The 27568-nt window shown below is 40.8% G+C and overlaps 1 protein-coding gene across 1 annotated transcript in view; it reads right to left on the bottom strand.

The window, feature by feature from the left end:
• The window catches only part of ERAP1 (endoplasmic reticulum aminopeptidase 1), a 1476217-nt gene that overhangs the window by 762290 nt on the left and 686359 nt on the right, over window positions 1-27568 (bottom strand). The window contains exon 8 of the mRNA XM_044064113.1: window positions 5246-5377. Within this exon, the coding sequence (XP_043920048.1) occupies window positions 5246-5377 (132 nt within the window). The remainder of the gene's footprint in view (window positions 1-5245; window positions 5378-27568) is intronic.

Genomic DNA, 27568 nt, shown 5'->3' with positions numbered 1-27568 from the left:
TTTACAAAAGACTTCTTACTTGCCAAAGATTACTACTATGCAATTCACAGCATTTAGTTTTAGTCCATGGTTTTGACACCACCTGGTATCCTCTGGGAAGTTTATCTTGGCACCATCTGTAGACTTGGTCAGCCATAAACCCTTAACAGTAATTTTTCTTTTTTCTTGAAGATTCATTCACTTTATTTATCCAACACAACTACTACAAAATTCACTCAGTGCAGTTCGCATGCAAGGTGCACAACAAAATAAACATGTTGAATCAGCATAAAAGGAAGAGAAAGTAAATGAAACTGGTCAGTAACAAGGGGTCATACTAAACACTAAAAAAGGATTAGAAAAGATAAAAGAAGCTAATCATATCACAGCTTCATAATACGTTACACAGCCAAACATGGAAAGAAGCTAAAATATTTGGTGGGGTTGTGAACACGGGAGCTTCTCTCAAAGCATTATTTCCTGAACCTTTGGAATGACTTGGAAATCCTTCACAATATTAAAGAAGTGATAAGCACTGTTACCTTAGCAAAAAAAAGACTACAACTTGGAGATGGGAAAAATAGGAATCACCTTCCTTGAAAAAAAATCATCCAACTGAGAGCACAAATTAGGGAAGATGAAGAAAGGGTGCTACAAAAATTAACAACCACAAAGTACACAGAGGTGGTCTCCTTGAGTGTGCTTCTTTGATGGTTTCTCCCCAACAAAATAACTCTATTATTTCTGATATTTGGTAAGGATGTCACCTGATAAAAATAGTTGTATACGTAACAGTAGCTTTGACCTTTTGACCCCCCAGAACTTAACCCTGGGTTACACCACTAATGACAGGTCTTTTGGAGAAGGTAAAGCAGCCCACCTTAATTCCTGGATTCTGTTTGTGACCCAGTTTGCTATCCAATGAGTTACATAGGGATTATTATTTATCTGGAACAATTCCTCTCAAAACCTGAGTGTGAGATGGTGTTGAATGCCTCTGCAAGGGCCAGTTATGCGGTCCATTCCAATTTTCCCTCATCCATTGCTTCAATAACCCTCTCGAAGAAGTCAACCAGGTTAAATAGGCAGGATCTGCCTATGACAAATCCAAACTGGCTTCAGCTGAGAGTTTGTAGGTTACCAGTGTCTTTATTTATTGATCCCATAATGATCCTTTCCATAGCCTTACAGAAGAGGCTGGTCAGACATATGGGTCTATAATTACCTGAGTCCACTGATGTTCTGCCTTTACAGAGGGGGATGACTGATGTTCACAATTCATATGGAACAAATTCTGCTTGGAGGCTGATACTGAGTAGCCTCTGTGGGGAGTTTGGCAGGTCCTGTTTCAGGTTGCCCAGTATGCACTCTGGTGTAGTATCTGTCCCCATAAAAGCAGCATACCTCTCAACTGTACAGATTTTTGCAGAATGTCCAGATTTTTCCCTCATATTTTTGGTCTGGTTCTTATAAAATTTGTGGAAGTCACTAAATAATGATAGACATTTGAGTTTCAGACATTATATCCTTCAAAAAATACATAATGCAAAACCTGTTACTATAGCAACTTTCTAAGTTGTTAGGAGCAGTATTTAAATTGTGTCCCTATTTTTGGGCCTTTGTCCCCCCAGTTCTTCTGGCTTTGTCCAAATTTCTTGCACTGAGAGGTTGAGAGGTATGAGAAGCAGTGTTATTAGATTTGTAATGTGCTTTGATGGCTTGTGCATGAGAGATTTGAGGGAGGGGGTTTGGATTCTGGTTTGTGATCTGAGAATGTGTCAGGGGGGAGGGAAGTTCGAGCTAAATTTATCTGCTGGTAGAATGGCTATGTCCTCTGACTCGAATTATTTGATATAATTTACTATAATCTCTGTGCAGTGCTGATAATTATTTCTGAGGTTTCTAACAAAGTTAAAGCAGGCTTTGTCATTGTTTTCAGCCTGGGTGGCTATTTTTAAGTTATATATAGCTTTGGGTTTATTTGATCAGAGACCAAAACAGAAGGTAAATACTTCTTAAAAGGCAGTAATTATCCCAGTCAAACAGAAGTCATATTAATCACCTGCATACCAGTATAAATCAGGATACACAGCTCGGCAGTTATATATAACATTTCAGGGTATGAAAACTGGTTTCGCTGCAGCTGCTGCTCTGGTAAGAAAGGCCATTTTTAAACAAAAATTATATTATGGACTCCCCTGGTCCAAATAGGAATACGCATTTTTAATACAATTACTTAGAATTAGTAATATCTCTAGCTCTGATATATATATATATATATATATATATATATATATATATATATATATATATATATATATATATACACACACACACACACATATATATATATATACATATATATATATATATATATATATATATATATATATATATATATACACACACACACACACACACACACACACACACACACACACATATATATATATATATACACACACACACACACATACATATATATATAAATATACATATATATATATATATATATATATATATATATATATATATATATATATATATACATATATATACATATACACACACACGTGTGTGTGTGTGTGTGTGTGTGTGTGTGTGTGTGTGTGTGTGTATGATGCTGTAGGATGCCCCTCTCTACACTCACTGCCCATCCCACAACTGGAGCAGTCCCATCCTATAGCAATAGTACTAGGTACACTAAGAAAAAAATGGTGGTCAAGCAGCTGATGGTCAGCTGAGGGCACATCACTGCGACTGGAAATCTATCATCATTTTCTATAAAAATCTCAGATTATTTGAAATTACAGTATTTAGCAGTGTCAGTACAGTAGAAAAAAATCTATTATTTGACATTTAAAATTTCCTTTATCTCTCAAGTTACTTTAAAACATCTGCAAAAGCAGAAAACAGCATAGATAAGGAAGATCAGACCAAAACAAATCACTATACATGATAAGGTCTAGTAAGCACAGCTCTGTTGCTGGTTATCAAAACACTGGGAGGATTCATAAAGCTTTCCACTACATGTACATTTTGAATAACCTTTCTGAGTGAAGAGACAGCAAAAGCAATGTGGTAGGGCTGTCTCTGAAGTCAGAAATGTTTCCTTAAGGCATACACATTATGAACAGAATTCATCTAAAAATGTAACAGATTAAAAATGTTATCATTTTTCACAAGGGCAAACCCCCTGCCCTCCGTGTCATCCACACTCGTACGTATTTATTCATACTCCAAAAGTCACATCACTTAGGAAAATGGGGAGTGCCCCATTAACTAAATTCAGTTTTCAGAATCAGAATTCAGCATTAGATGACTTGTATATATAATTGTAAAATTATTGTTCATAAAATGCTTTTGAAATACTTTGGAGCTTTTCTCCCAGGGTTACTGCTGAAAATGGGCACCTACCCAGTTGGACTTTCCCAGTAATGAAATGCAATTAAATAAATAAATATGCTGCAATGTTCATCACTTTGATTAAGTCAGGGACAACATATATTTGTATAGGCTTCTCCAAAATTTGCTGAGTTTCTGTTCCCTAACCATCAGAGATTCCATGGAACAGAACGGTTTACTGTTTTCCATAGGAATTCACTGTCAGTGTGATCTCTAATTGTGCTCTAACAGTGATTACATTGTTTTAGCAGATTTCTCCCTTCTTCGAGTTTGTGAGAAGTTGGTATGTATAAGTTCAGGAAGGTGTAGCAGACTTGCCCCTAACTTAGGGGAGCTTGTTCACAAAATAGGTGGTGCAGAGGGGGCTTGCCTCCCCCTGCAAAATGCTTTCAGTTAAAATGTTCACCCTTTTGTGTTTCAGGCATTAGTTTTAAGTGTTTGGGAATGTCAGCATTTAGACGTTCAGGCTTCAGCAGTGGAAATGCATGCACAAACAGTTTAAATGATCAATGCATAACTAAAAACAAAAAGTCACAAATCTTTACAAATCAGTGTTCAGATATTATCCACTGTTTCTTAGCAAATCTATTTAAAAAATTAAAAAAAGCAGAACAATACTCTGAAGTGATTACCTAGCAAGATACGCATGTAATACAGCTCTAATATACAGCTTTCTCTAAATTAATATACAGTGTACCAGAATAAAACAATGTACAAATTGCACTCAGACTCTGCCTGATATCTTAGGGATGCCTGAGATATCTTGGGGATACCTGAGATTTTGGGGATAAAATTACTGACTTCAGAACACACCTCTCAACCTTTGAGCAACAATTATGGACAAAGTCAAAAACAATGGTGGGAAAAGGGCCCACAATCAGGGACTGATTTTAAATATTGCTATTATAAACTTGCTAGAATAAAAGTTTTTTTTATTAACATATACATTCTGAAGGATAAGCCTGAAACTCAAATGTCTGCCATTATTTAGTTATGTTAATCCTCATTGATTTGCAAGAAAACTACAAATTTTATTAGGGAACAGACTAAAAATATATGGAAAAAATCGGGACAGACACAGAAATTCTGGACAAATGTGAGGTATGCTACAGAAGAAAATTAAAAAGAAAAAGTTAAAGAGCACAATCAGTTTAAAAGAATAATCCAAGCCCTGTGCCTGTGCTGTCAGTGATCACACTGTAGTGATTCTGCCACCTGGTGGTCTATCAGATAACAGAAATCAGCATTACAGATTAGCTACTAATTGCAACTATAAACCAAGTGGAAAAAACATTTATTTTATTATTTGTTTACTGGGAAAGTCTGACTGGACACAGGTCTATTTTTAATACATCCAAGATATATTTCTTAACTGTACACATTTTTGCCTCTTATTTATTTTTGATCTGTTTTTTTTCCTCATGAAATTTATGGTTTTCTGGCAAATCACTGAGGAATGAAGTCTCTAAATAATTGCATACATTTCAGTTTCAAACTTCATATTCTTTTAAAAATATGCATGCTAATACAAATCCTGTTATTCTATCAACTTTCTACATTTATAAGAGGAATATTTAAACTCTATCGTTGTTGGGCCTTTACCCACCCACCCCGCATTATTTTAGGCTTTGTTTGGATATTTTGTGCTAAGAGGTTGAGAGATATGATCCCAAAGAAAAACAAAAGGTGATGAATAATAGACAAGACAAAAAGGTCTCTCACTGCAGTGATGGTGATTAATTGTGCTATACCCTATTAAGGGTGTCTTTCAGTCACATATACATTAAACAATAAGAGGTTATATCGCTGCCACATCACTGCAAACCTCAGCAAAGAGGTTAACTTTCATGTTCCTACTTACTTTATCATAAGAGACATCATCAAACATTTCCAGGATCTGAGCAGGGTTTTCAACAGGAGTAGAAACTGGGTGTGAGGAATTTAATGAATCTACATCCATGGCTTTAAAGCATTTACTTAAAAAGTAATCTTCCTGCAAGAAATGAAAGGATAACAAAATTAGAACTGCAATGTGAGTGCAACATACTGAAAAAATGAATCCTCTACCTGCAGTGATATCAAGGTAATGATTATGGTAAAGTGCATCTTTTTCATATTATGATAATTCTGTCACACATAAAGGAAGGTACATACTGTGGTGCTCTGCAGTACTCATACAATTACGGTCGGTGTTCTCCAACCATTCTCCACATCATTTTACTTAAATGAATCTATATAGCCTCATATACAACAGTGCTACAGATATGGCCCCTTGAAAGACAAAGAACAGTACTGATACCACTAATATAAAACACCTATACTAGGTTCATTCTACACATTTACGAATGTTGTATTACCTGTATTTCAATTCTTCATCTGTTTAAAAAAAATACACAAGCTTGTGGCCGGCCTACTGGCTTAGCATATGACTATGCTACATATGTCTCAAAACTGACAAGCAACTTGGGCACTAAAGGGTCAGTTAAGAAGTATTGAGTGTTTAGCATAAACTCTCCATTCTGGGGATAGAGTATGTGGCTTTACTGTAACCAAGACCCTCTAATGCAGATGGGAGAGTCGTTTCAGCTAAGTACATGCTGTTTAGTTGTAGCAGGGAGCAGAGCAGATGCCTCAGAGCCACATGCGTGACAGTACTGTGTGACATGTATAACGTGTCACTGCATGCTTTCCTGCCAGTTAGGGATAGTTCTTCCCCTCTTCAGGCTGTAGTAGTTTGCATAATAAGAAAAAAAAATCCCCACCCCAGCCTGTATAATGAGATAACCTTTCCCAACTCTGTGACAGTCAACTGGATAAGTGACTGAAGGTCAGCAGCCAAGGCAAGGGCAATACATAAACAAACAGAATAGGCAGATAAAAAATTAAATAAATAAATATAATGGAGTTGTGTCACAGGAGATGTCAGACTGTCTCATGCATTCCAGGTCAATGAAACAGAGAACTCAAAGAAAAATCACAAGAATAATATTTTCCAGTTACTTCCTTTCTAATCTATGACTTCAATTCTTATATACCTCATTTATTATATTACACAAGATTAGAAGTGTGTGTGTGTGTGTGTGTGTGTGTGTGTGTGTGTATAAATATATATATATATATATATATATATATATATATATATGTATATATGTATATATATATATATATGTGTGTGTGTGTGTGTGTGTGTGTGTATATATATATAGATATGTGTATGTGTGTGTATGTGTGTGTGTGTGTGTGTGTGTGTGTATATATATATATATATATATATATATATATATATATATATATATATATATATATATATATATATATATATATATATATATATATATATATATATATATATATATATATATATATATATATATATATATATATATATATATATATATATATATATATATATATATATATATATATATATATATATATATATTACCCCATCAAACTCAAATGTAATGACATGGATAAGTTCACAAGTCCCTTCTGCCAGGTCACCACACATAAAACACTAGTGGGTACACAGTAACTCAGTACCTTATCCCTGAAAACAAATACCCTCCAGAAACTATAAACAAGGTTCACAGGTTCATAGGTAAGTACTAGGCTAGCTGCCCCTGCAGGCCATTTTAAGCATAGCCAATTACCCTTTTTGTGCTTGAAATAACCTATCCCATTTAGTTATAGACTGACCTTATCCATCCCGTGGTCAAGAATTATACATTACCTCTGATAACAATAACTGGGATCATACCAAAGATAATTTGAAGGGATCTGTGCATGGGATACAGCGTTTAGGAGCTGCCTCTTTCCATTAATAGTAGAGGGGACAGTCTTGGGGTAAATTTTCTGTTTCCCATTCCTTGATCTAAGTTGCACTTAGAAAATGGACAGGGAAGTTTCTCTGTTGTATGTGGATGGGGAGTCAGTTTCACAGCAGTGGTATCCTCTGCAAAATATACCTGTCCCTCCAAATCATTCTGCTCATGTTGCAAAGAGGTTTAGATCCCTAGACAGAGTATTTGTGATGCCATATGACTTCCTTATGTGCACTAAATCCATCAGTAATTGGTTGGGGGATGCCTTGTATGCCAGACATAGGTCACCTCTTAGAAGTCTGTAGGATACCGAGTATGGCTTTGAGTCAGTCCATGTAGGACATGTTGTTTAGGCCTTGTATCCTTTTCGTAAGTTATCTTTGTGGTCATCCTCTATACAGATACATGCAAAAGGAAGCATTATATTCAATGACTGGCCGAATGAGGCTGTGAAAGTGGGCAATGACATCCCTACCCCTATATAAAATCCCTTTGTTTATAAGCTGTGCAATACAAAAGGACTTTCTTACAACAACAGAAACATACTGGTCAAACGTTAGGTCACTGACCCAAACCCAGGGAAACTGGGTCAATTCTTAGGGGTACATTGTCAATGTAGTACAGCCCTGGGGCAGATGACTTCCCAAAGGATACAATAATGCATTTCTTTGGCATTTAGTTTCAGACCATGATTTAGACACAAGTTATTTATTTGAGACAAACCTTCCTGCAGGACGGCTAAGTCATATGATTCAATGACTCCTCCGAGCTTATAGTCATCTACAAACTTATACAGCCAGAGACTTTTGGTATTAGATGCCATACAGCAGAGATCCCAGCATAGAACCCCTTATATATAAATAATAATGCTTTTAGAAAAGCAGTGTAATTATTCTACTACACAGAGAAAGACAGATAAATGTTTTCATTTTTTGATCTGAATTTAAATTCATTTTAACAGTATGTATCTTGCTTTAGCTAAGGTACAGCACATAGATGCACTGCATTTTTTCTGTTTTAAGTGGTCTAATTGTTGTTATTAAGTCCTGGTTTCATTGTACGTCAGGCTAGTTGAGGGCTTGTTTTTCAATGGGGCAGTTCCAGGCCAGTCAGCTCAGAGCTAAGGGCCTAATAGTGTTCATCTCCCATCCACCCTGATGTAGTTGTGTTCTTAATTCAGTGATATCTGTTTTTGCCTGTCTCTTAAGATAATTTGACGACATAATTCTCTTCCTTGGTGGCTGTTGAAAATAAGCACATAATTATCATTTTTCAAAGCTTCTCCCCTTAAACTACTCACCAAGCTAAAAGTCCTTTGACAAAATTGCTTAATACTGAGTGTACTAATTCTGCTTGCACTGAATCTAGTATCAAATTAGCGAATTAGTTAACTGGTTCTTGCTGATGGCAGATGAAGGTTTCCAGGCTAGCTGTTTTTTTATTGAAATTTAAATACTCAGTAACAAGCTCACCCAAACATATTCTAAATCTAAACTCCAAGCAGTTATAGTTACCCTTGCCCCCTAAGACATTCCTTTTGGTATCATGGACCAGCACTTCCCCCACAACTTCTCTAGCCAGCCTGATTGAAACAGGTATCTTGAGACAGTGTTAAGAATTGTCTCATGCTGTCTGATGATCATCTGCTACTCAAACAGCACAACACAGCATGTGAAAGATGTAGATATATATTCTTGGAGGCAAAAAACTCGCACACAATAAATTCAGACACCAAAATCGTCAGCAGTATATCACACATCACACCTCTCCAAATTCATTATAATACACGTAATCCATAACATGCTAAGATTCTAAAGATTAACTTGCCTGAACCTCAAAGACCTCCAGAAAAAGTACAGTTGTGTACACTTATCATAAATGTAGATGTTCGAGTGTATTCACTGTTGCAGTCATTACAATTGGTTTATCCTGCTGGCAGGCTACCCTCAGTCGGCCTGAATTCTAAAGTCTAGGTCCGGCGTCGGTTGCTGTCGCCTCTTCCCTGACGTCAGTGAGCCAGGGGTATAAAAGATGCAGCCGATGCCATTTTCTTCAGTTTTTCTTGCCCCAGATGTCAGGTGCCCCCAAAAGGGCATGCTAAAAATATGTCAATAAAACATACATGCACCAAAGTATATATTTTGCCTTCATCTACAAGCAAATACAACACATAGGTTGTATAGAATAGAGAAGTACAGATAAGTTCCAGCAAAGAAATGGGGGATGGTGGGTGGGTAACCTGGACTGCAACAGTGAATACACTCGAACATCTACATTTAAAGTAAGTGTACACAACTGTACTATATTCTTCATGTTTCACTGTTGCAGTCATTACAATTGGGTTGAATCCCACAGCTAAGGTTGGGAGGCTGGAGCTAAATAGCATTAGGAGCGGCTATTAGGCCCTGCAGAACTTCAGTGGCAAAGCCTGCCCTGGATTTAGAGTAGAGTGGTAAGTGATAGTGCTTTGTGAAGGTGTGCACTGAACTCCAAGTAGCAGCCTCTAAAATGTCTTTGGTTGGTACTCCCCTGAGGAAGGGTGCTGAAGTGGCTGCTGCTCTGGTTGAATGTGGCCTAATGCCCTTAGGTACTGGCTTGCCATATTGTGAATAGCAAAAACGAATGCAGTGGCCTATCCACTTTGAAATAGTCTGCTTTGAGATAGCCTTTCCTTGTGATCCTGCAGCATATGCCACTAGTAATTGCTCTGTCTTTCTGAAAGCTTTGGTTCTGTTCAAATAGAAGTGTAGCTGTCTGTGTATTTCCAAAGAATGCAGAATTCTCTCCCCCTTATTCTGTGGGTTTGGATAAAAGGTAGGCAGATGAATAGTTTGGTTAAGGGCCACACTGGACACTACCTTAGGCATAAATGTCGGGTTTGTCCTCAGAGAAACCCTGTCTGTTTAAAAAATGATAAAAGGTTCCACAGCCATGAGTGCCTGTAGTTCTGAGACTCGTCTTGCAGAAGTTAATGCTAGGAGCAGAGCTGTTTTCCAAGATAAAAACTTTATATCAGCTGTAGCGGCTGGCTCGAAAGGAGGCAGGGTGAGTTTTCCAAGACATAGTTGAGGTCCCATGCACGTATTGGTGATCTCCTTGGAGGCCTTAAATTTTTGGCCCCTCTCAGGTACTGCCTTAATAAAGGATGAGAAAATATTGGTGGCTCTGTATTGTAATGAGCCGAAATGGCAGAGACATGAATTTTTATAGATGAAAAGGATAGGCCTTTGTCCAGCATCTCAGTCAAGTATTGTAAAATTTGAGGAATGTTTGGTACAGCTGTGTCAATTCCTTGTGCCTGGTTCCAAGCACAGAATCTCTTCCATTTTCCAGCATAGGATTTTCTAGTACTAGGCCTCCTGGCCTCCAAAATGACATCCATCACTGCTTTAGTGAAAGGTGTATTTTGTATGACTACATTATCTGCCATGCTGCCAGATTTAAGGTATTGAGTTGGCTGTGCAGGATCTGACTGTTCTGCTGGGACAGTAGATGAGGCACTTGAGGTAAGGTCCAGGCTGGGCATTGAGACAAGTCCCTTAGGATTGGATACCAGTACTGGCGTGGCCAGTCTGGGGCAATTAGCATCATTTTTGGCTTCCCCTGTCTGACCTTTAGGAGTACCTTGGGGAGGAGAGGCAGAGGAGGAAAGGCATATACTGTTAAGTTTTTCTAGCTGAAAGATAGGGCATCCACTTTCCATGCTTGTCTGTGATAAGTCCTTGTGCAGAATCTCTTTAGTTGGCAGTTGTGAGGTGAGGCAAATAGATCTATGTCCGGGTATCCCCATTTCCTTGTTACCATGCTGAAGACTTGTGGATCCAATTTCCCCTCGTGGGAATCCATGAGGTTTCTGCTTAGTTCATCTGCTAGAGTATTTATCTTTCCTGGCAGGAATTGTGCCTGCAGATGTACTTGGTAAGTCAATGCTGTGTCCCACAAAGTCATGGCTAGTCTGCAAAGGGGGTAAGAATGAGTGCCTCCCTGCTTGTTTATGTACCACATGACTGTGGTATTGTCTGTCTTTATCAGTAGTTGTCCCGGATGAAGTAGGTCCTTGAAGGCTGTCAGGGCATTTTGAACAGCTAGCATCTCTTTTTAATTGATATGTAGATGCATGTGGTTTGCGGACCATGTGCCTTGAATACATCTTCCTGCCATGTGGGCTCCCCAGGCATAATCCGATGCATCCGTTGTTAATGTCTGTGTGGCTGGGGGTAGAGTGAATGGCTGGCCCTGGTTCTGGTGACAGGCCTTCGCCCACCATCGAAACTTCTGGTGCAGGCAGGGAATGAGAGTAGCTATTGTTTCCAGGCTGTGGCAATGTTGAGTCCAAACACTTTTTAGGTAACATTGAAGTTTCCCCATATGCAGTCTTGCATATGGAATTAGTAGAATGCAGGATGCCATGAAGCCCAAAGCCTGCAGAATTTTTCTTGCAGATAACTGGGCCTTTGTTGCCAACAGTTTGAAATAGGTAGTCAGTTGCCTTTGTTTGTCTGGTGTGAGATAAGCCATCTGGGCAGTTGTATTTAAGCTTGCACCCAGGAATATTATCTCTTGAGAGGGTACTAGTTTTGATTTCTGTTCATTGACTGTGTACCCTAGGCATGGTAGTAATCTTTTTACAAACGCCAGATGCTGTAGTAGAATGTCCTTGTTCTCTGCTTGAATGAGGCAGTCGTCCAAGTAAGGATATATATGTATTCCTCTTTGTCTGCAGTATGCAATTACTGGTGCCGGGCACTTTGTGAAGACCCTGGGCGCAGTAGATAAGCCAAAGGGCAGTGCAGAGAATTGGTAGTGCACTGAGCCAGCTTTGAATCTGAGGTATCCTCTGCATGTTTGTCTGATTGGGACATGCAGGTATGCCTCTTTTCGATCTACAGTCACAAGCCAAGCCTTCTTGCCCAACATGGGCAGAAGCTGCTGTAGAGTCAACATTTTGAATTTTGGAATATCCAGATATGTGTTTAGAATAGATAGGTCCAGTATTGGTTTCCTGGCTTTGTCCTTTCTGGGTACAAAGAATAGTCTTGAATAGAATCCTTGTCCCTGCTCTTGCTCTGGTACTTGTTGAATGGCCCTCATGTTCATGAGGGATGAGACTTGTTTTTGTGCCTCTGCCCATTGATGTTTTGGCAGGTCTGGCCAACCATTTGCCCTTGGCAGGGTATGAAAGTGAAACTTGTAGCCTTGTTACACTATGTTTAAGACCCATTTGTCCTGGGTTATTATGTGCCAATTTTGAGAAAAAAGTGCTAGTTTTCCCCTAAAGGTGCTGTCAGAAGATAAGTACTTGGCGCAGGCAGGGGGAAGTCATTGGGACTGTTTCCTGTATGGATGTGATTTGTCTTCTCCAGCTTTGGAGGTAGAAGCACCCCATTGTTTAGACCTGTATGAACCTTGGGGCTGGGATCTGCCTCTAGGGCATCTGTATCTGCCCCTTTGTGGCCTATCTGACACTGGAAAGGACCAATACTTTGTAGGCCAGTGTCTGCTAAATCTTGGTGGCTGTACCTGTAAGAAATCCTTGACTGTTTGCATAGATTTAGCTTTGTCCTCCATTTTCTTTAACACCTCTTCTGCTTTAACACCAAACAAAGCATCATGCTGTAATGGAGCATCTAATAATTTTGCTTTAACATGATCAGGTAGATTTTGTTCCTTTAACCAAGCATGCCTCCTAATGACAGAACCCGTAACTGCGGTCCTGCAGGAAGCCTCCAGAGAATCAAAACCACATTGCAAAGTATGCTTTCCAACTTGTTCAGCTGCATGCAATAAATCCTGCATTTCTTTGTTTTCTGCACATTCAAAATTTATCAACTTTTTCTGTTTAAGCAGTGACATAATATATTGCTGATATTTGAGCATATGAAACTGACAATTTAAAGCCCTTATAACCAAGGTAGCAGAAGTGTAAATCTTTTTTCCCCATCTGTCTAGTGCCCTAGAATCCCAGTCAGAGTGAGTAGGGTTTTTTGCAGTTGAAGCCTTGACCCCTTTGGGACCCTGGGAGATAGTTTCTGGGTCAGCAGCAGGGTTTTTGAAAAGGAATTTATGAGAGTCAGGAACCCTGTAGTACCTGTCCGGCTTAACAGGAGCTGGAGGTAAGGAGTCAAGGGTCAGACTGGACTCTGAAAATACATCATCTACAATATCTATCACAGGTGGAATAGTTAGGGGCCTGTGTTGTGGTAGTAAAAGGAAGTCTCTGAGCCTTTTCTTAGATTCTGAATAATCTTGGCTCTCCCAATGGAAATGCTCCCTCATGGTATGTAAAGTTTCCCCAAAAGAATAATCCTCAGGAGGAGAAGCTGAAGGGATAGATTCTTCAGCATCAAAATCCTCATAGGGAGGAAGAGAGTATTCTTGATAAGAAGAGGAATCAGATGAAATGGAAACCTGATCTGAAGATTCATATTCTGTCTCTTGCCTAGGTCTCTTATCAGGAGGGGGATCGGAACCCCTGATCAAAGTAATTAGGTCTTCAGCCATTTTGAGCATCTGTTTTTTAGGCATGGAGGCCTGTCCATGAGGCTGTTGTACTTGTTTCTTTGTCTTTAAAGGTGCTTTAGTCTTTGCCTTTGAAGCTGAAGTCGTTTTACCATGTAATTGAGTAGGTCTGAAAACACCCTCAGAAGCCGATGCCTGCTCAGCGGCCGGACTCATCTGAGGGAATAGTTTCCGAAGGTCCAATACCTTGAGCTTACAGTGGCCTGGGTGACTCCACATGGGTGTCGGCAGCGGCCTGTAAGTCTAAATTAGCAGTCGTCAGGGGCTGCGAAGGCGCCTCATTGAGAACCGGCGAGTGGCTTAGAAGAAGCCTCGTCGTCGGTTTTGGACCTCGGATGCCTGTCCTTTTCTTTGCGTTTCTTGTGAATTCCGGTAATCGGATGGCTATCCGACGACACTGTATAGTTAAATCTTCTGCCAAAATAGTGAAAAGCAAAATCGTACCGATGCTTAATAGTGTGTTGGTTAAATCTAGCACAAAACCGACAACTAGCAACATCGTGGTCAGGGCCTAGGCAAGGAATACAGTAAGAATGAAAGTCCTTATGAGGTATTTGCTTCCCACAAGAAATACAATTATTAACTTTTTCTGACATCGGTCTGGAGCAAGAAAAAAGTTTCCCCAATGGGGTACTTAGCTTTTAGTGAATACTTCGGATCTGAAATCCGAACACGAAAATCTCAGGAGTCGGCCGACTGGCACTTGCGAACTGCTTTTGCTTCGGGCACCACGCGGCAAGCAAGACCGAAGAAAATGGCGTTGGCTGCATCTTTTATACCCCTGGCGCACTGACGTCAGGGAAGAGGTGACAGCAACCAATGCCGGACCTAGACTTTGGAATTCAGGCTGACTGAGGGTAGCTTGCCAGCAGGATAACCCAATTGTAATGACTGCAACAGTGAAACACGAAGAACATCAACACAGACACAAAACACACAGCATATTAAGCCTACTTCCTCAAATGGCACAAGGAATCCCAAGGTCACAGATGCTGAGCCCCCTAAGGCAGGCATTGACCCAACCAAACATTCTTGTTATAGATGACTCCATTCTAAGACATACAGATGTACCTCTTACTAGGCTGAGCCAGGAAAGAGTGGTGGTTAGTAACTTGTCTAGTGCCAGGATCCATCAGATTACACATACACTCAGGTCCTTGAACAACAAGTACCAGTATGACACTGGTATAGTTCATGTTGGTGTCAATGAGTTGAGGTGCACCTCCCTGCATTATATGAACAATGACATGATGGAGCTCTCAGACTATATGTCCAAAGCTGGTATGAGCCACCGCGATAAGAGCAAAGAATAATTGGCTTCAATAATTGGCTTAGTTTTTGGTGTCATTGAGAGGGGGTCCCATATCTGTCATCCCAGAAGGATATAATCGACAGACAACTCTGCTTCCCCAGGGATGGCCTGTATCTATCTCCTCTAGGGTTTGGATTATTGGCAAAGACATTGTCCACCCCCATAGTGCCTATAAAGGTGTTACTGATCAATGCTAACAGCCTGAACAAGAAATTCTACTCTCTATCATCTCTTCACACCATGGCAGACAATGGCATCTGTGTAGCGACTCATTCATGGTTTAAAACAGCAGAATGCACTCCAGCTGTGCAGGACTATAACACCTTCCACACGTTTAGATCAGTTACTGGGAAGGAGTGGAAAAAAGTGGAGGTGTATCAATCTACATCCAAAATAGACTCCCATCAAGGCCGGTACAGCAGCAGCATGCTGCTGTAGAGCTTCTTCATGTCCAAATAACTAACAGAAAAGTCCCATGCTATATATTAGCTAGCTGCAGAACTCCATCTATGACACAAGAAAGCCACAATGCCCATCTACGGGAACTAGAATCAATCAGTATTAAACCCATTTCCATTTTCCTAGGTGATCTACCCTATCCAGCTATAGACTGGGAAACCTACACCACCCTTAGTGCACAAGCACAAAGATTCCTGGACTTTGTCAATACACATCCATTGGAACCATTCATCAGAGTCCCACTAGGGGGAATAACATCTTGGATCTTGTCCTTACTTATACTGAAGCATCTTGCACCATCCCTTGCATATCTTCATCATTTGTTAGGTCTGACCATAAAACAGTCACCTTTGAAATAAAACTGAAACCAGAGACCTTTTCCATCAAATGTACCTTCAGAAATTTCTTTAAGACAACTGCATACTCCTAAATGATTCATAAGTAAGCTTCAAATCCCCCAATCCAGTTAACTCCACTGAATACACAGAAATGTATATCGCCACACTAAAATAAAAAAAAACAACTCAGGAGTTTAATAAAATCCACCAAAGCCAAGTCTGAGGCTTAAAATAACAACCCAAGCCAAAGACAACAACAGGCATTTTTTTAGTTATGCTCATAATCTCAAAAGCACAATGTGGCAATGCTCTGAACTGATTGTGAACAATGTTATCTACACTGAGGCTGAAGATAGAGCTAACCTACTGACTGATAAATTTAGCTCTAACTTTACCACTCTCCCCGTCTGTCCCTCAAGATATACCTGAAGCTGGCTCAACTCCAGCTATCACACAAGATCAAGTCCTAAAAGTGCTATCAAAAGCTAAAAATATGGCATCAATGGGTCCCGACAATATCCCTGGATGCATCTTAAATGGCATTAAGCATAATTTAGACACACCCCTAACAACACTGCTCAGTCTCGGCATCCATACCCATTTTGTTCCAACCAAATGGAGAACAGCTATAGTCATTCCCCTACATAAGGAAGGACCGCGTCTATATCACATTATCAGATGATGACAAGAGCGAATGCTCTTTCATCAAACCGATAATGTCAAAACCAAAAAAACACAAACATACGGAAAGTACAGTTGTGTACACCTACCATAAATGTAGATGTTCGAGTGTCTTCACTGTTGCAGTCATGACTGTAGGGTTCTCCCCTGCCAGCAGGCAGCCCTCGGTCGGCCAGAATCCCAAAGTCTGGGTCCGGCGTCGGCTGTTCAACCATGCTCCCTGACATCAGAGCGCCAGGAGTACAAAGCTGACAGCCGACGCCATCTACTCCAGTTTTTCTTGCCCCAGATGTCAGGAGTCCCAAAATGAAAAAGGTCCCATAACCTATGCAAATACACCTCAGAAGAATGGTGAGAAAAGGAACTACACAAGGGTAAAAACAAGAAGGGACAGGAGGGAGGGAAACCCAGACTGCAACAGTGAAAACACTCGAACATCTACATTTATGGTAGGTGTACACAACTGTACTATGTTCATTGTGTTTCACTGTTGCAGTCATGACTGTAGGGTAGAATCCCAAAGCTGAAAGAAAGGGAGGTGGTCATAAAGAAGAAGGGGCGGCCAAAAGGCCCTGCAAGACTGCAGAGGCAAAGCCTGCCCTAGACTTAGAGTAGAGAGGTAGACTGTAGTGCTTAGAAAAAGTATGCACTGAACTCCAAGTTGCAGCTTCCAAAATGTCTTTGGTAGGAACTCCCCTGAGGAAGGCCGCAGAAGTGGCAGCAGCTCTGGTGGAATGAGTCCGTATACTCCCTGGGATTTGCTTTCCATGGTGTGAATAACAAAATCTGATTCCATGAGCAATCCATTTAGAAATGGTCTGTTTTGAAATGGCTTTACCTTGGGAACTTGAAGCATAAGAAACAAACAATTGTTCTGATTTTCTGATGTCCTTGGTTCTGTCCAGGTAAAAACGTAGTTGTCTGTGTACATCCAAGGAATGTAAGATCCTTTCCCTTTATTTTGAGGAGTGGGGAAAAAGGTTGGCAAGTGGATAGTTTGATTTAAAGCCACTTTGGAAACCACCTTAGGCATGAAAGTAGGATTAGTCCTCAAAGATACCCTGTCTTGATGAAAAATAATATACGGTTCCACAGCCATAAGAGCTTGTAACTCTGAAACTCTCCTGGCAGAGGTTAGGGCTAACAGAATAGCTGTCTTCCAAGATAAAAACTTGATGTCAGAAGAGGCAGCAGGCTCAAAAGGAGGCAAGGTTAGTTTTTCCAAAATATAGTTGAGATCCCAAGCAGGAATGGGAGGAGATCTAGGAGGTCTTAAGTTCTTAGCTCCTCTGAGAAACTGTCTCATGAGCTGGTGGGAAAAGATGGGAGGGTCTGTATTATAATGAGCAGAAATAGCAGAGGCATGTATCTTAATGGAAGAGAAAGAGAGACCCTTATGTAAGAGATCTGTCAAGTAAAGTAAAATTAAAGTAATGTTAGGAAGAAGAGGATCAGAATCCTGAGCCTGCATCCAGGAACAAAATCTTTTCCATTTTCCTGCATAAGATTTTCTAGTGCTAGGATGTCTGGCTTCTAAAATGACATCCATAACCTGCTTGGGTAGGAAAGAAGAAACCAAAGGCCCTGGATTAACCAGGCCGCCAGGCAGAGAGTTCTGACATGAGAGTGTAGAACCTGACCCTGATGTTGGGACAGAAGGTTCAGAGACTGAGGTAAAACCCAAGGGGGCTCAAGGCATAGGTTTTTTTAGTGTTGGATACCAAAACTGCTGAGGCCAATTTGGAGCCAGCAAGATTATCATCTTGGGCTTGTCCTGTTTTATCTTCAATAAGACCCGTGGAAGAAGAGGAAGAGGTGGAAAGGCATATCCCGAGTAGTTCCGCCAACTGAATGACAGGGCATCCACTTTCCAAGCTTCTCTGTGGAAAGTCCTGGTGCAAAAAAATCTGTAGTTGATGATTGAGATGGGCTGCAAAGAGGTCTATGTGAGGACATCCCCAGACTGCTGTTATCATCCTGAATATTTTGGTGTCCAGCATCCATTCGTGTGGATCCGAAAGGTTTCTGCTCAGACTGTCTGCCAGGAAGTTTTGTTTCCCTGGAAGAAACTGAGCTTGAAGATCCAGATTGCAAGCTAGAGCTGTGTTCCATAGATCCATGGCTAGTCTGCAAAGGGGGTAGGAATGAGATCCCCCTTGCTTGTTTATGTACCACATAACTGTGGTGTTGTCTGTCCGTATTAGTAGTTGCCCTGGTTGTAAAAGATTCCTGAAGGCCAATAGAGCTTTCTGAACGGCTAACATTTCCTTTAAATTGATATGCAGGTGCTTCTGATCCTTTGTCCAAAGGCCCTGCAGACAGCTGCCCTGAAAATGGGCTCCCCAAGCATAATCCGAGGCATCCGTGGTTAGAATCTGAGTGGCAGGAGGCAGACAGAAGGGTTTCCCTTTGTTTAGAGCACATGCCCTGGACCACCAAAGAAATTCCTTTTGCAGGCAAGGGAGGACAGAGATCAGTATGTCTAAACTGTGGCAATGCTGAGACCATACACTTTTTAGGTACCACTGTATTTTCCTCATGTGTAGTCTTGCATATGGTACGAGAAGGATGCAGGAGGCCAAGCAACCCAAAGCCTGCAGGAATTTCCTTGCAGATAGTTGAGTTAAAGTTGGCAAGGTTTTGAAAGCTGAAGCCAGCTGTAATTGTTTTTCGGATGTCAGAAACGCCATCTGGGTTGTGGTGTTTAGAAGAGCACCCAGAAAAGTTATCTGTTGTGATGGTGTCATATTTGACTTTTTTATGTTTACAGAGAATCCCAGGAACTTGAGAAGGTTCTGTACAAATTCTAGATGCTGGAGTAAGACATCCTTGCTGTCCGCCTGAATTAGACAATCGTCCAGATAAGGGTAAATTTGAATTCCCTTGAGTCTGCAGTAAGCTACTACTGGAGCCAGGCATTTGGTGAAGACCCTGGGCAGTAGACAATCCAAAGGGCAGCAGAGAATTGAAAGTGCCTCGATCCGCCTTGAACCTGAGGTATTTTCTGCGATCCTGCCTGATGGGAATGTGTAAATATGCCTCCTTTAAATCCAAAGTTACCATCCATGCATCTTTGGACAGCATTGGAAGTAGCTGCTGTAGAGTAAGCATCTTGAATTTTGGAATCTCTAGAAAGGTGTTCAAGACCGACAGATCCAGAATGGGTCTCCATGAGTTTTGTTTCCTTGGGACTAGAAAGAGCCTTGAGTAAAAACCTTTTCCCATCTCTGAAAGTGGAACCAGTTCTATGGCATTCATAGCTAAAAGAGCTTCCATCTGGCTTAGGGCCTCCGTCCATTGATGCTTTGGAAGGTCTGGCCATCCGCTTGGCCTTGGCAAGGTATGAAAATGGAATTTGTAACCTCATAAAACCACATCCAAAACCCACTTGTTTTGGGTTATTTGAGCCTGTAGCCCAACAGAGGGAGTCATTGAGTTTGTTTCCTTTGAGTTTGTGACCTGTCCTCTCCTCCCCTAGGGGTGGAAGCAGTCCACTGTCTTGGTCTATAAGAGGCTTGTGTTTGAGGCCTTCCTCTGGAGCGTCTATATCTACCCCTCTGAGGCCTGTCTGAAGTGGGAAAGGACCAATTTTTTGAAGGCCAATTCCTGCTAAATCTAGGTGGCTGTACTTGTAAGAAATCTTTAACTGTTTGCATGGATTTCGCCTTATCCTCCATCTTTTTAATCACCTCTTCAGCTTTTGATCCAAACAAAACATTGTGCTGAACAGGAGCATCCAATAATTTAGCCTTTACTTGTTCAGGCAAATTTTGTTCCTTTAGCCATGCATGCCTTCTAATGACTGTGCCAGAGGCCGCAGCCCTACAAGAAGCCTCCAAGGCATCAAATCCACAGTGTAAACCATGCTTCCCAACTTGTTCAGTGGCATGCAATAAGTCATGTAATTTCTTATCATCTGCACAGGCAGAAATGGAAGTAAGCTTTTGTTTTAAAACAAACAAGAGAAATTGCTGGTATTTCAGCATATGAAACTGACAGTTTAAAGCCCTAATGGACAAAGTAGCAGAAGTGTAAACCTTTTTGCCCCATTTTTCTAGGGATCGAGAATCCTTTTCAGTAGGAATGGGATTTTTAGCAGAAGCGGCCTTAACTCCCTTAAGACTCTGAGAAATGGTTTCAGGGTCAGCAGAAGGGTTCTTCTATAAAAACTGGTGGGAATCAGGAACCCTGTAATATCTATCAGGCTTAACAGGAGCAGGAGGAAAAGAGTCAGGGGTTAAGTTAGCCTCCGAAAAGGCATCATCCACAATATCCAAAACAGGAGGAATAGCCAGGGGTCTATGTTGGGGAAGAAGAAGAAAATCCCTCAGTCTTTTCTTAGATTCCGAATACTCCTGTCCTTCCCAGTGGAAATGTTCCCTCATTTCATGCAAAGTTTCCCCAAAAGAGAAATCCTCAGGGGGAGAAGCTGAAGGAATGGATTCCTCAGCATCAGAATCCTCATAAGGAGGGAAAGAATATTCCTGGTCAGAAGAAGAAACTGAGAAAACAGAAGCCTGATCAGAGGAATCATAATAAACATCCTGCCTTGGCCTTTTATCTGGAGGGGGATGTGAACCCCTAATCATAGTAAGTAAATCCTCCGCCATCTTGAGTAACTGTTTCTGTGACTTGGGAGCCGGTTCAGAAGAGGCCTGTGTTGCAGTCTTTGATTTAGAAGGAGTCTTTGCCTTTGTCTTTATTAGAAGCTGAGTAGGCCTGAAAACCCCTTTGGAAGCCGGTACCTGCACAGCGGCTCTGGACCCATCCGAAGGAGCATTGTCCAAAGGTTCTGCAATAGAAATATTTAAAGGCCTGGTTGGCTCCTCATGAGAGTCCGTTTCGGCCATCGGTTCTGAAATGGCCGATGACAGGGGCTGCAAAAGCGCCTCACTGACGACGGCCGAACCTGAAGCTGGCTCCGCTTGTGCGCTATCATCAGATTTGGACCTCGGAGGCCTGTCTTTATCCTTGCGATGTTTGTGAACTCCGGTAGCCGGAACCGTATCCGATGACATTTTGTAGTTAAAACGCCTACCGAAGTAATGAAAAGCAAAATCGTACCTTCGCTTAATTGTACGTTGATTGAATCTAGCACAAAACCGACAACTAGCTACGTCGTGGTCAGGGCCTAAGCAAGGAATACAGTAAGAATGAAAATCCTTATGAGGTATTTGCTTCCCACATGAAATACAATTATAAACTTTTTCTGACATCGGAGTGGAGCAAGAAAAAAGTTTCCCCAACGGGGTACTTAGCTTTGAGTGGAGAAGAAAATCTTTGGACTGAAGTTAATCAGAAAAAATCGTCAGGAGTCAGCCGACCGGCACTTGCGAACTGCTATCACCGCACGGCAAGAAAGACTGGAGAAGATGGCGTCGGCTGTCAACTTTGTACTCCTGGCGCTCTGACGTCAGGGACCATGGTTGAACAGCCGACGCCGGACCCAGACTTTGGGATTCTGGCTGACCGAGGGCTGCCTGCTGGCAGGGGAGAACCCTACAGTCATGACTGCAACAGTGAAACACGATGAACATCAGCACATTTTTTCACAGGGAAAAAATTCACTGCTCTGTAAATAAATAAAAAAAAGTTTAAACACAACATTTAGTGGGGGGGCTTTGCCTCCCAGATCCCCCAATATGGGGGGCTGTGTCCCCCATACCCCCCTACTTAAATATACCAAATCCAAGATCCCACAACAGTGGGGGAAATGACAAAGTCCCGAAGATGGCCCACCTATTTGTTTCCTGGGAAAAAAATTGATGTTCTGTGACTTTGCCATTTTTTCCTTTCGATATTATTGGATTGATGAAAGAGTGCTCGCTCTTTTCATCATCTGATAAGACAATATAGACCCGATCGACATTCCACAGACTCAAGCAATTACAGACCCATAAATCTGACCAATCTCATATGCAAAGTCATGGAAAGATTTATCATGGAATTAAGGACCCTCCAAACACTGGACCCATCTCAGTCTGGATTCAAGGGCTCGTCATACTTACTAAACCTGGTGGATTTTTTTGAAAAGGTCACCAAAGCAAAGGCAAAATAGTACAGACTGCATATCTTGAGCTGGCCAAAGCTTTTGACACAAAACCCTACTCAGGTACAGTAGAAAAACTAAATAAACTGGGAATAAACCCTCTGTCATCCACTGGATTGCCAAATGGCTCACAGACAGGATGGGGATAATCAAAACGGGAAGTTTCCTCCACAAAGAGACCAGTCATCTGTGTAAAATTATGATATTAATTATTAAATTATTAATTATGTAACATTTTAATTAAATGAAGAGTTTTATACATGACGTACTAAAAAATCACCTGCCTACACATACAGCATATTCTTTTACTCTCCTCTTTAAACCAGTCCATTTTCTCACCATATTTTATAAATTTGATTGTCTTCCTGTTTTAATTTCTACAAGTCTTTTGGGTTTCTAATACCATGGCAGGAATGGATCCCATTCCTAAGTCAAAGTATGATTAAAGTGTAGGAAATTAGTATTGTTTCAGTCTTTGATGTTAGCCAGAAGTGCTTTTCACAGCACCCGCAATGTGGCTAGTAATGACTCCTACAATTATACACAGTTACATGTATCGGTAACATATCTAATAATTGTAAATTCTTTTTTAAAGACTCATTGCTCCTACTGCTATTAGAACTGACTGGGCATCCTTCTTCCACAGTGTCCCTTTCTTCCTGCAAATCCTGGTATTTTATGACTTTGTGTCTCTCCCTAAGACACTGTAGTCACTGGGTGTCACAATTTCAATGATCAATGCTGTTTGTCTTCTTTTCATGGACTACTATTATCTGGTGTTCTCAACTCTATTTTTTGAACTGCTGGAACTTCATCATTTTCTAAAATGCTTTGTGGCTCATGTTTCCAATGTTTATCAGCTACTTCAATATTATAATGTCTGCACAATCCCCAGTGCAACAGTCTTGCCACATTATTACGCCTTTCAGTATACAGTCCTTCTGCCATTAGTATATCACAACCAGCAACAAGATGTGCGACTGTTTCCAACTGTGTTTTACAGAATCGGTATTGGTCTGTTTCTCCCACACATTCAATGGACTTTGTAAACCAATCTGTACCTACTCCACTATATTGGGGCACCAATAATATATTGATCATCTTCCTGCATTACTGTGAAAAGATACATGTGAAAGCACAGAGGAATGATAATGTACGTCTATTTCCTGCTTCTCTACCTTACACCTTCTTACACTGCACATCATACCTACCTCACTATTAATGTATTTCATCTATAATGCAAATGGACATGGAGTAATAACATATATTTTTTAATTATCACAATTTTACATCCAGCATTCATGTGTCACGCTTGTCCCAAATTTCAAACACTCCCTATAAAGAAATGCTTTCATAAATTATCATTAAATTATTTCCATTTACTTTCATTTCTGTCACTTTTTGCTGTTGGGTAACTGTTATGATCAAAGCATTTATTGTTGACTCACATGCAGTGAGCCAAAGCAATCAACACTAAGTGCTAGTAACCAGGTAATTTTTTTGGCAGCTTCAAACATCAAACACTCTACATAAGGTTTAACTGCATGCATGCAGTGGAGGCTGCAGTACCATGCAGGAGTATGTCATTGCTGCGGCAGTTAGCTAACTGCACATTGGTTGTTGTTGTTGTATCTTTCGGCTTTTCCCGGTTACGGGTCGCCACAGTGGAACTCTGGTCCGCTAATGATTGGCAGTAGATTTTTACGTACCGAGTTGCCAGCCCTGACGCACAACCTTCAATGAAGGTACGCCCATTCACACATGTCTCCACACAGAAGACGCTTTAGCTGAGAATCGAACAGGACTGGTGAAATTGACATTACATAGTGGAATACGGCGGGGTCATGAGACTGAGTAAATCTTTTTTTTTTTTAGTTTTACCTGTAAGACATTTAATAAAATGATCCTTCCAAAGTCCAATGGCAGCAAAGCAGAACTCAAACAGGACTTAGACTCTGCAGACCACTAGTATAACCACAGCGACTGTAATTCATGTGGCCTTTCATTTATGAGTTGCCAATGTGGGCTTTTTTATGTTTTCTTTTTTATACCAACATTTGCTTACATATATACAGTTTCAGTCCTCAAAGCTGACAATGAAATACAAGGCCACTACCATTCATTGTTGTCAGCTTCTGCTCGCTGTCATGTGAGTAAACAATGAATGCTTTGAAGGTAATGCAAGTAACTGAAGCTCTACAGAGTAAATTACAAGCATAGTACTATGAATCTCTTATGAGTAAGTTATAGTTAACTGTAAATGTTATTTATTTATTTATTTAAATTTGTTGACCGGGAGTGTCCGACTGGACGTGGGTCCATTTTCAGCGGAGGCCCGGGGAGAAAAGCTCCACAGTAAAATAAACAGACAGTAGTTACATTGGATTACATAGCGATTAACAATTTAACATATAAATTACTTACAACATATTTACAGATGAAGAACATAGTACATCAGTAGACAACTAGAATCTTTATCAGTGAAGTACATAACAGGCATTAACAAATGTAACAATGAGAAGTTCCTGCTGTATAATAAGTACTAGGCTTATGAGCATCTGAGCTTGCTATCATCAAGGTAGTTAGTGGAGGTGAAAGAAAGGTAGTAGTTGGATGGGGTGGATGATATTAGAGTGGGAGTTGCAAGGGCATAGCCAGCATGTTTTTAGGTGCGCTTTTAATAAAGTTTTGAAGTTGGTGCAAGATGGTACGGAGGTAATTGTGGGTGGGAGCAAGTTCCATAATTTGGCTATGGCGCAAGAGAATAGTGCTTCACCAGCAGAGTTATTGGCTTTAGTGATCTGCAAGTGATTTTGTTGCTGGATCTTAGTGGTCTGGTGGTGTGATAGGGTTGGAGTAGATTCTGGAGGGATGGGACATTTAGTGGATGGTTTACTAGTTTGTGGGCGAGTGAGAGTTGATACCACTGAAGGAGGTGAGGGAGTTCAAGCCAGCCCAGTTCAGCAAGTGAGAGACAGTGGTGACTACGGTAGGATGCCCCTGTGGCGAATTTGGTGATTTTGTTGTAGCAGGTCTCTAGCTTGTTTAGATCACATTGCCTTAGGTTGGTATATACTGGAGAGGCATAAAGTAGGGTGGAGATAAGGTGGGAATTTGCTATGGAAATCTTTGCTGCTTTGGTGAGAAATTGTTTATTTCTGTATAATGCTCCTAGTTTTTTGTGGACTTTTTTATGGTCATGGATATGTGAATGTCAAATTTTAGTTTATTGTCTATTTCCATTCCTAGCAATTTGGTGTGTTCAGTTGGGTATATAGTGGTGTTGTCTTTTGCTGTGATGTTAAAGTGAGGGTTGTTTTGAGTATGTTTGGTGGGTTGGAAGAGGAGTAGTTTAGTTTTGTTTGGGTTGAGTATTAATTGGGAATCGGATAACCATGTTTCAACAGAGGAAAAGGCTTCCTGTGTGACTTTTTGCAGTTTGGGTAAGGACTGGGCTGAGCAGATGATGGTTGAGTCATCTGCGTATTGGATGAGTGTGCCATGTTTGGTGGCAGAGGCTAGATTATTGGTGTAAACAGAGAAAAATAGGGGTCCAAGGATGGATCCTTGGGGAACCCCTATGGAGACAGGTAGTTGGGGAGATATGTCATTCTGCCATACAACAGATTGTTAGCGGTCAGACAGGTAACTCTGAAACCAGTTGGTGACTGATTGTGAGAAGGATAGGTTATTGAGGACAGAGATAAGTTGTTTGTGTGGGACCATGTCAAATGCTTTAGGTAGGTCTAGGAAAGTAGCAGAGGAGAGATAGCCATTGTTTTTGTGCTGAACGATAGTGTTAGTAAAGGAGAGTAAGGCAGTGGTGTGCTATGGTTTGGTCGGAAACCATGCTGAGTACTGGGAAGGAGGTTGTTAGTAAGGAGGTAGTGTGAGACCTGAGAGTGTATGCATCTCTCTAGTATTTTGGAGAGTGGAGAGAGAATAGCTATGGGGCAGTAATTGGTTAGTTCTGCAGAGGGTCCGCCTTTGTGGAGGGGAATTATATGTGAGACTTTCCACAATGTGGGAACGTAACTTTCTGACAGAGATCGGTTAATCAAGATGGATACTGGGTAGGCCAGAGCATCAGCTGCGATTTGTAGGTATTCACTTGGGAGGTTGTCTGCTGCTAATTTGGTGGATTTAAGTTTAGTTAAGAGTTTTTTTATGTTGGAGGTAGGTACAGGAGAAAAAGAGAAGGCAGTGGGGAGATTACTAGTTGAAGGTGTGGGTTGGAGGGAGGGTTGTGTTGTTTAGCTAGTGATAGTATGGTTTGGGTGAAGTGTGTGTTGAATGAGGTAGCAATATTTTCTGAGGAGTGAGGGATGTTAGGAGGAGGGGTACTGACTTTACCTGGGTGGAGGATGGAGTTTATGGAGGACCAGAATTGTTTGGGGCTGTGTTGTGAGGAGTCTAGGGCAGACTGGTAGTATTGGAATTTGTCCTGTTTTATTAGCTTTTTGACTCTATTGTGTAGTTCTAGGAATGTTTGTCTAGCTGCGGGGGTTTTGGTTTTGCGCCAGTGCTCCCAGGCTTTATCCCTGTTTTTCATTTCTGACTTAGTGGTTTTCTGTAGCCATGGGGAGGGTTCTGCTTTGGTTCTGGAAAATCTTATGGGGGCATGGTAATTAAGGATGTTCAGGAAGGTAGTATTAAAAAATTCAACTGCATCATCTAGACTGAGGTACTTTAGAGCATGCCAGTTACATTCTTTGAGGGATGAGATGAATGTGAGTGTGTTAAAGTTTATTTTTTTACGTATTTGACGATAGATGACAGGTTTAGCTTGGTACAGGTATTTTTTGAGTAGGAATGTTGGGGAGTGATCACTGAGGCTATCTGATAAGCAGCCTGTTATATATGACTGGGGGTTCTTACTGACTAGTATCCAATCCAGGGTAGTGTGCTTGCTGGAGTTTTTATTTATCCTTCTTGGTGACTGGACTAGTTGGGTGAAGCCATGAAGGTGTACATGATGGGTTGGATTGTTGCCAGAACAGGA

The sequence above is a fragment of the Protopterus annectens genome, chromosome 2.part2 (assembly GCF_019279795.1).
Source record: "Protopterus annectens isolate FY-2018-M chromosome 2.part2, PAN1.0, whole genome shotgun sequence".
NCBI lineage: Eukaryota > Metazoa > Chordata > Ceratodontiformes > Protopteridae > Protopterus > Protopterus annectens.
This window is presented reverse-complemented; position numbering and strand designations above follow the sequence as displayed.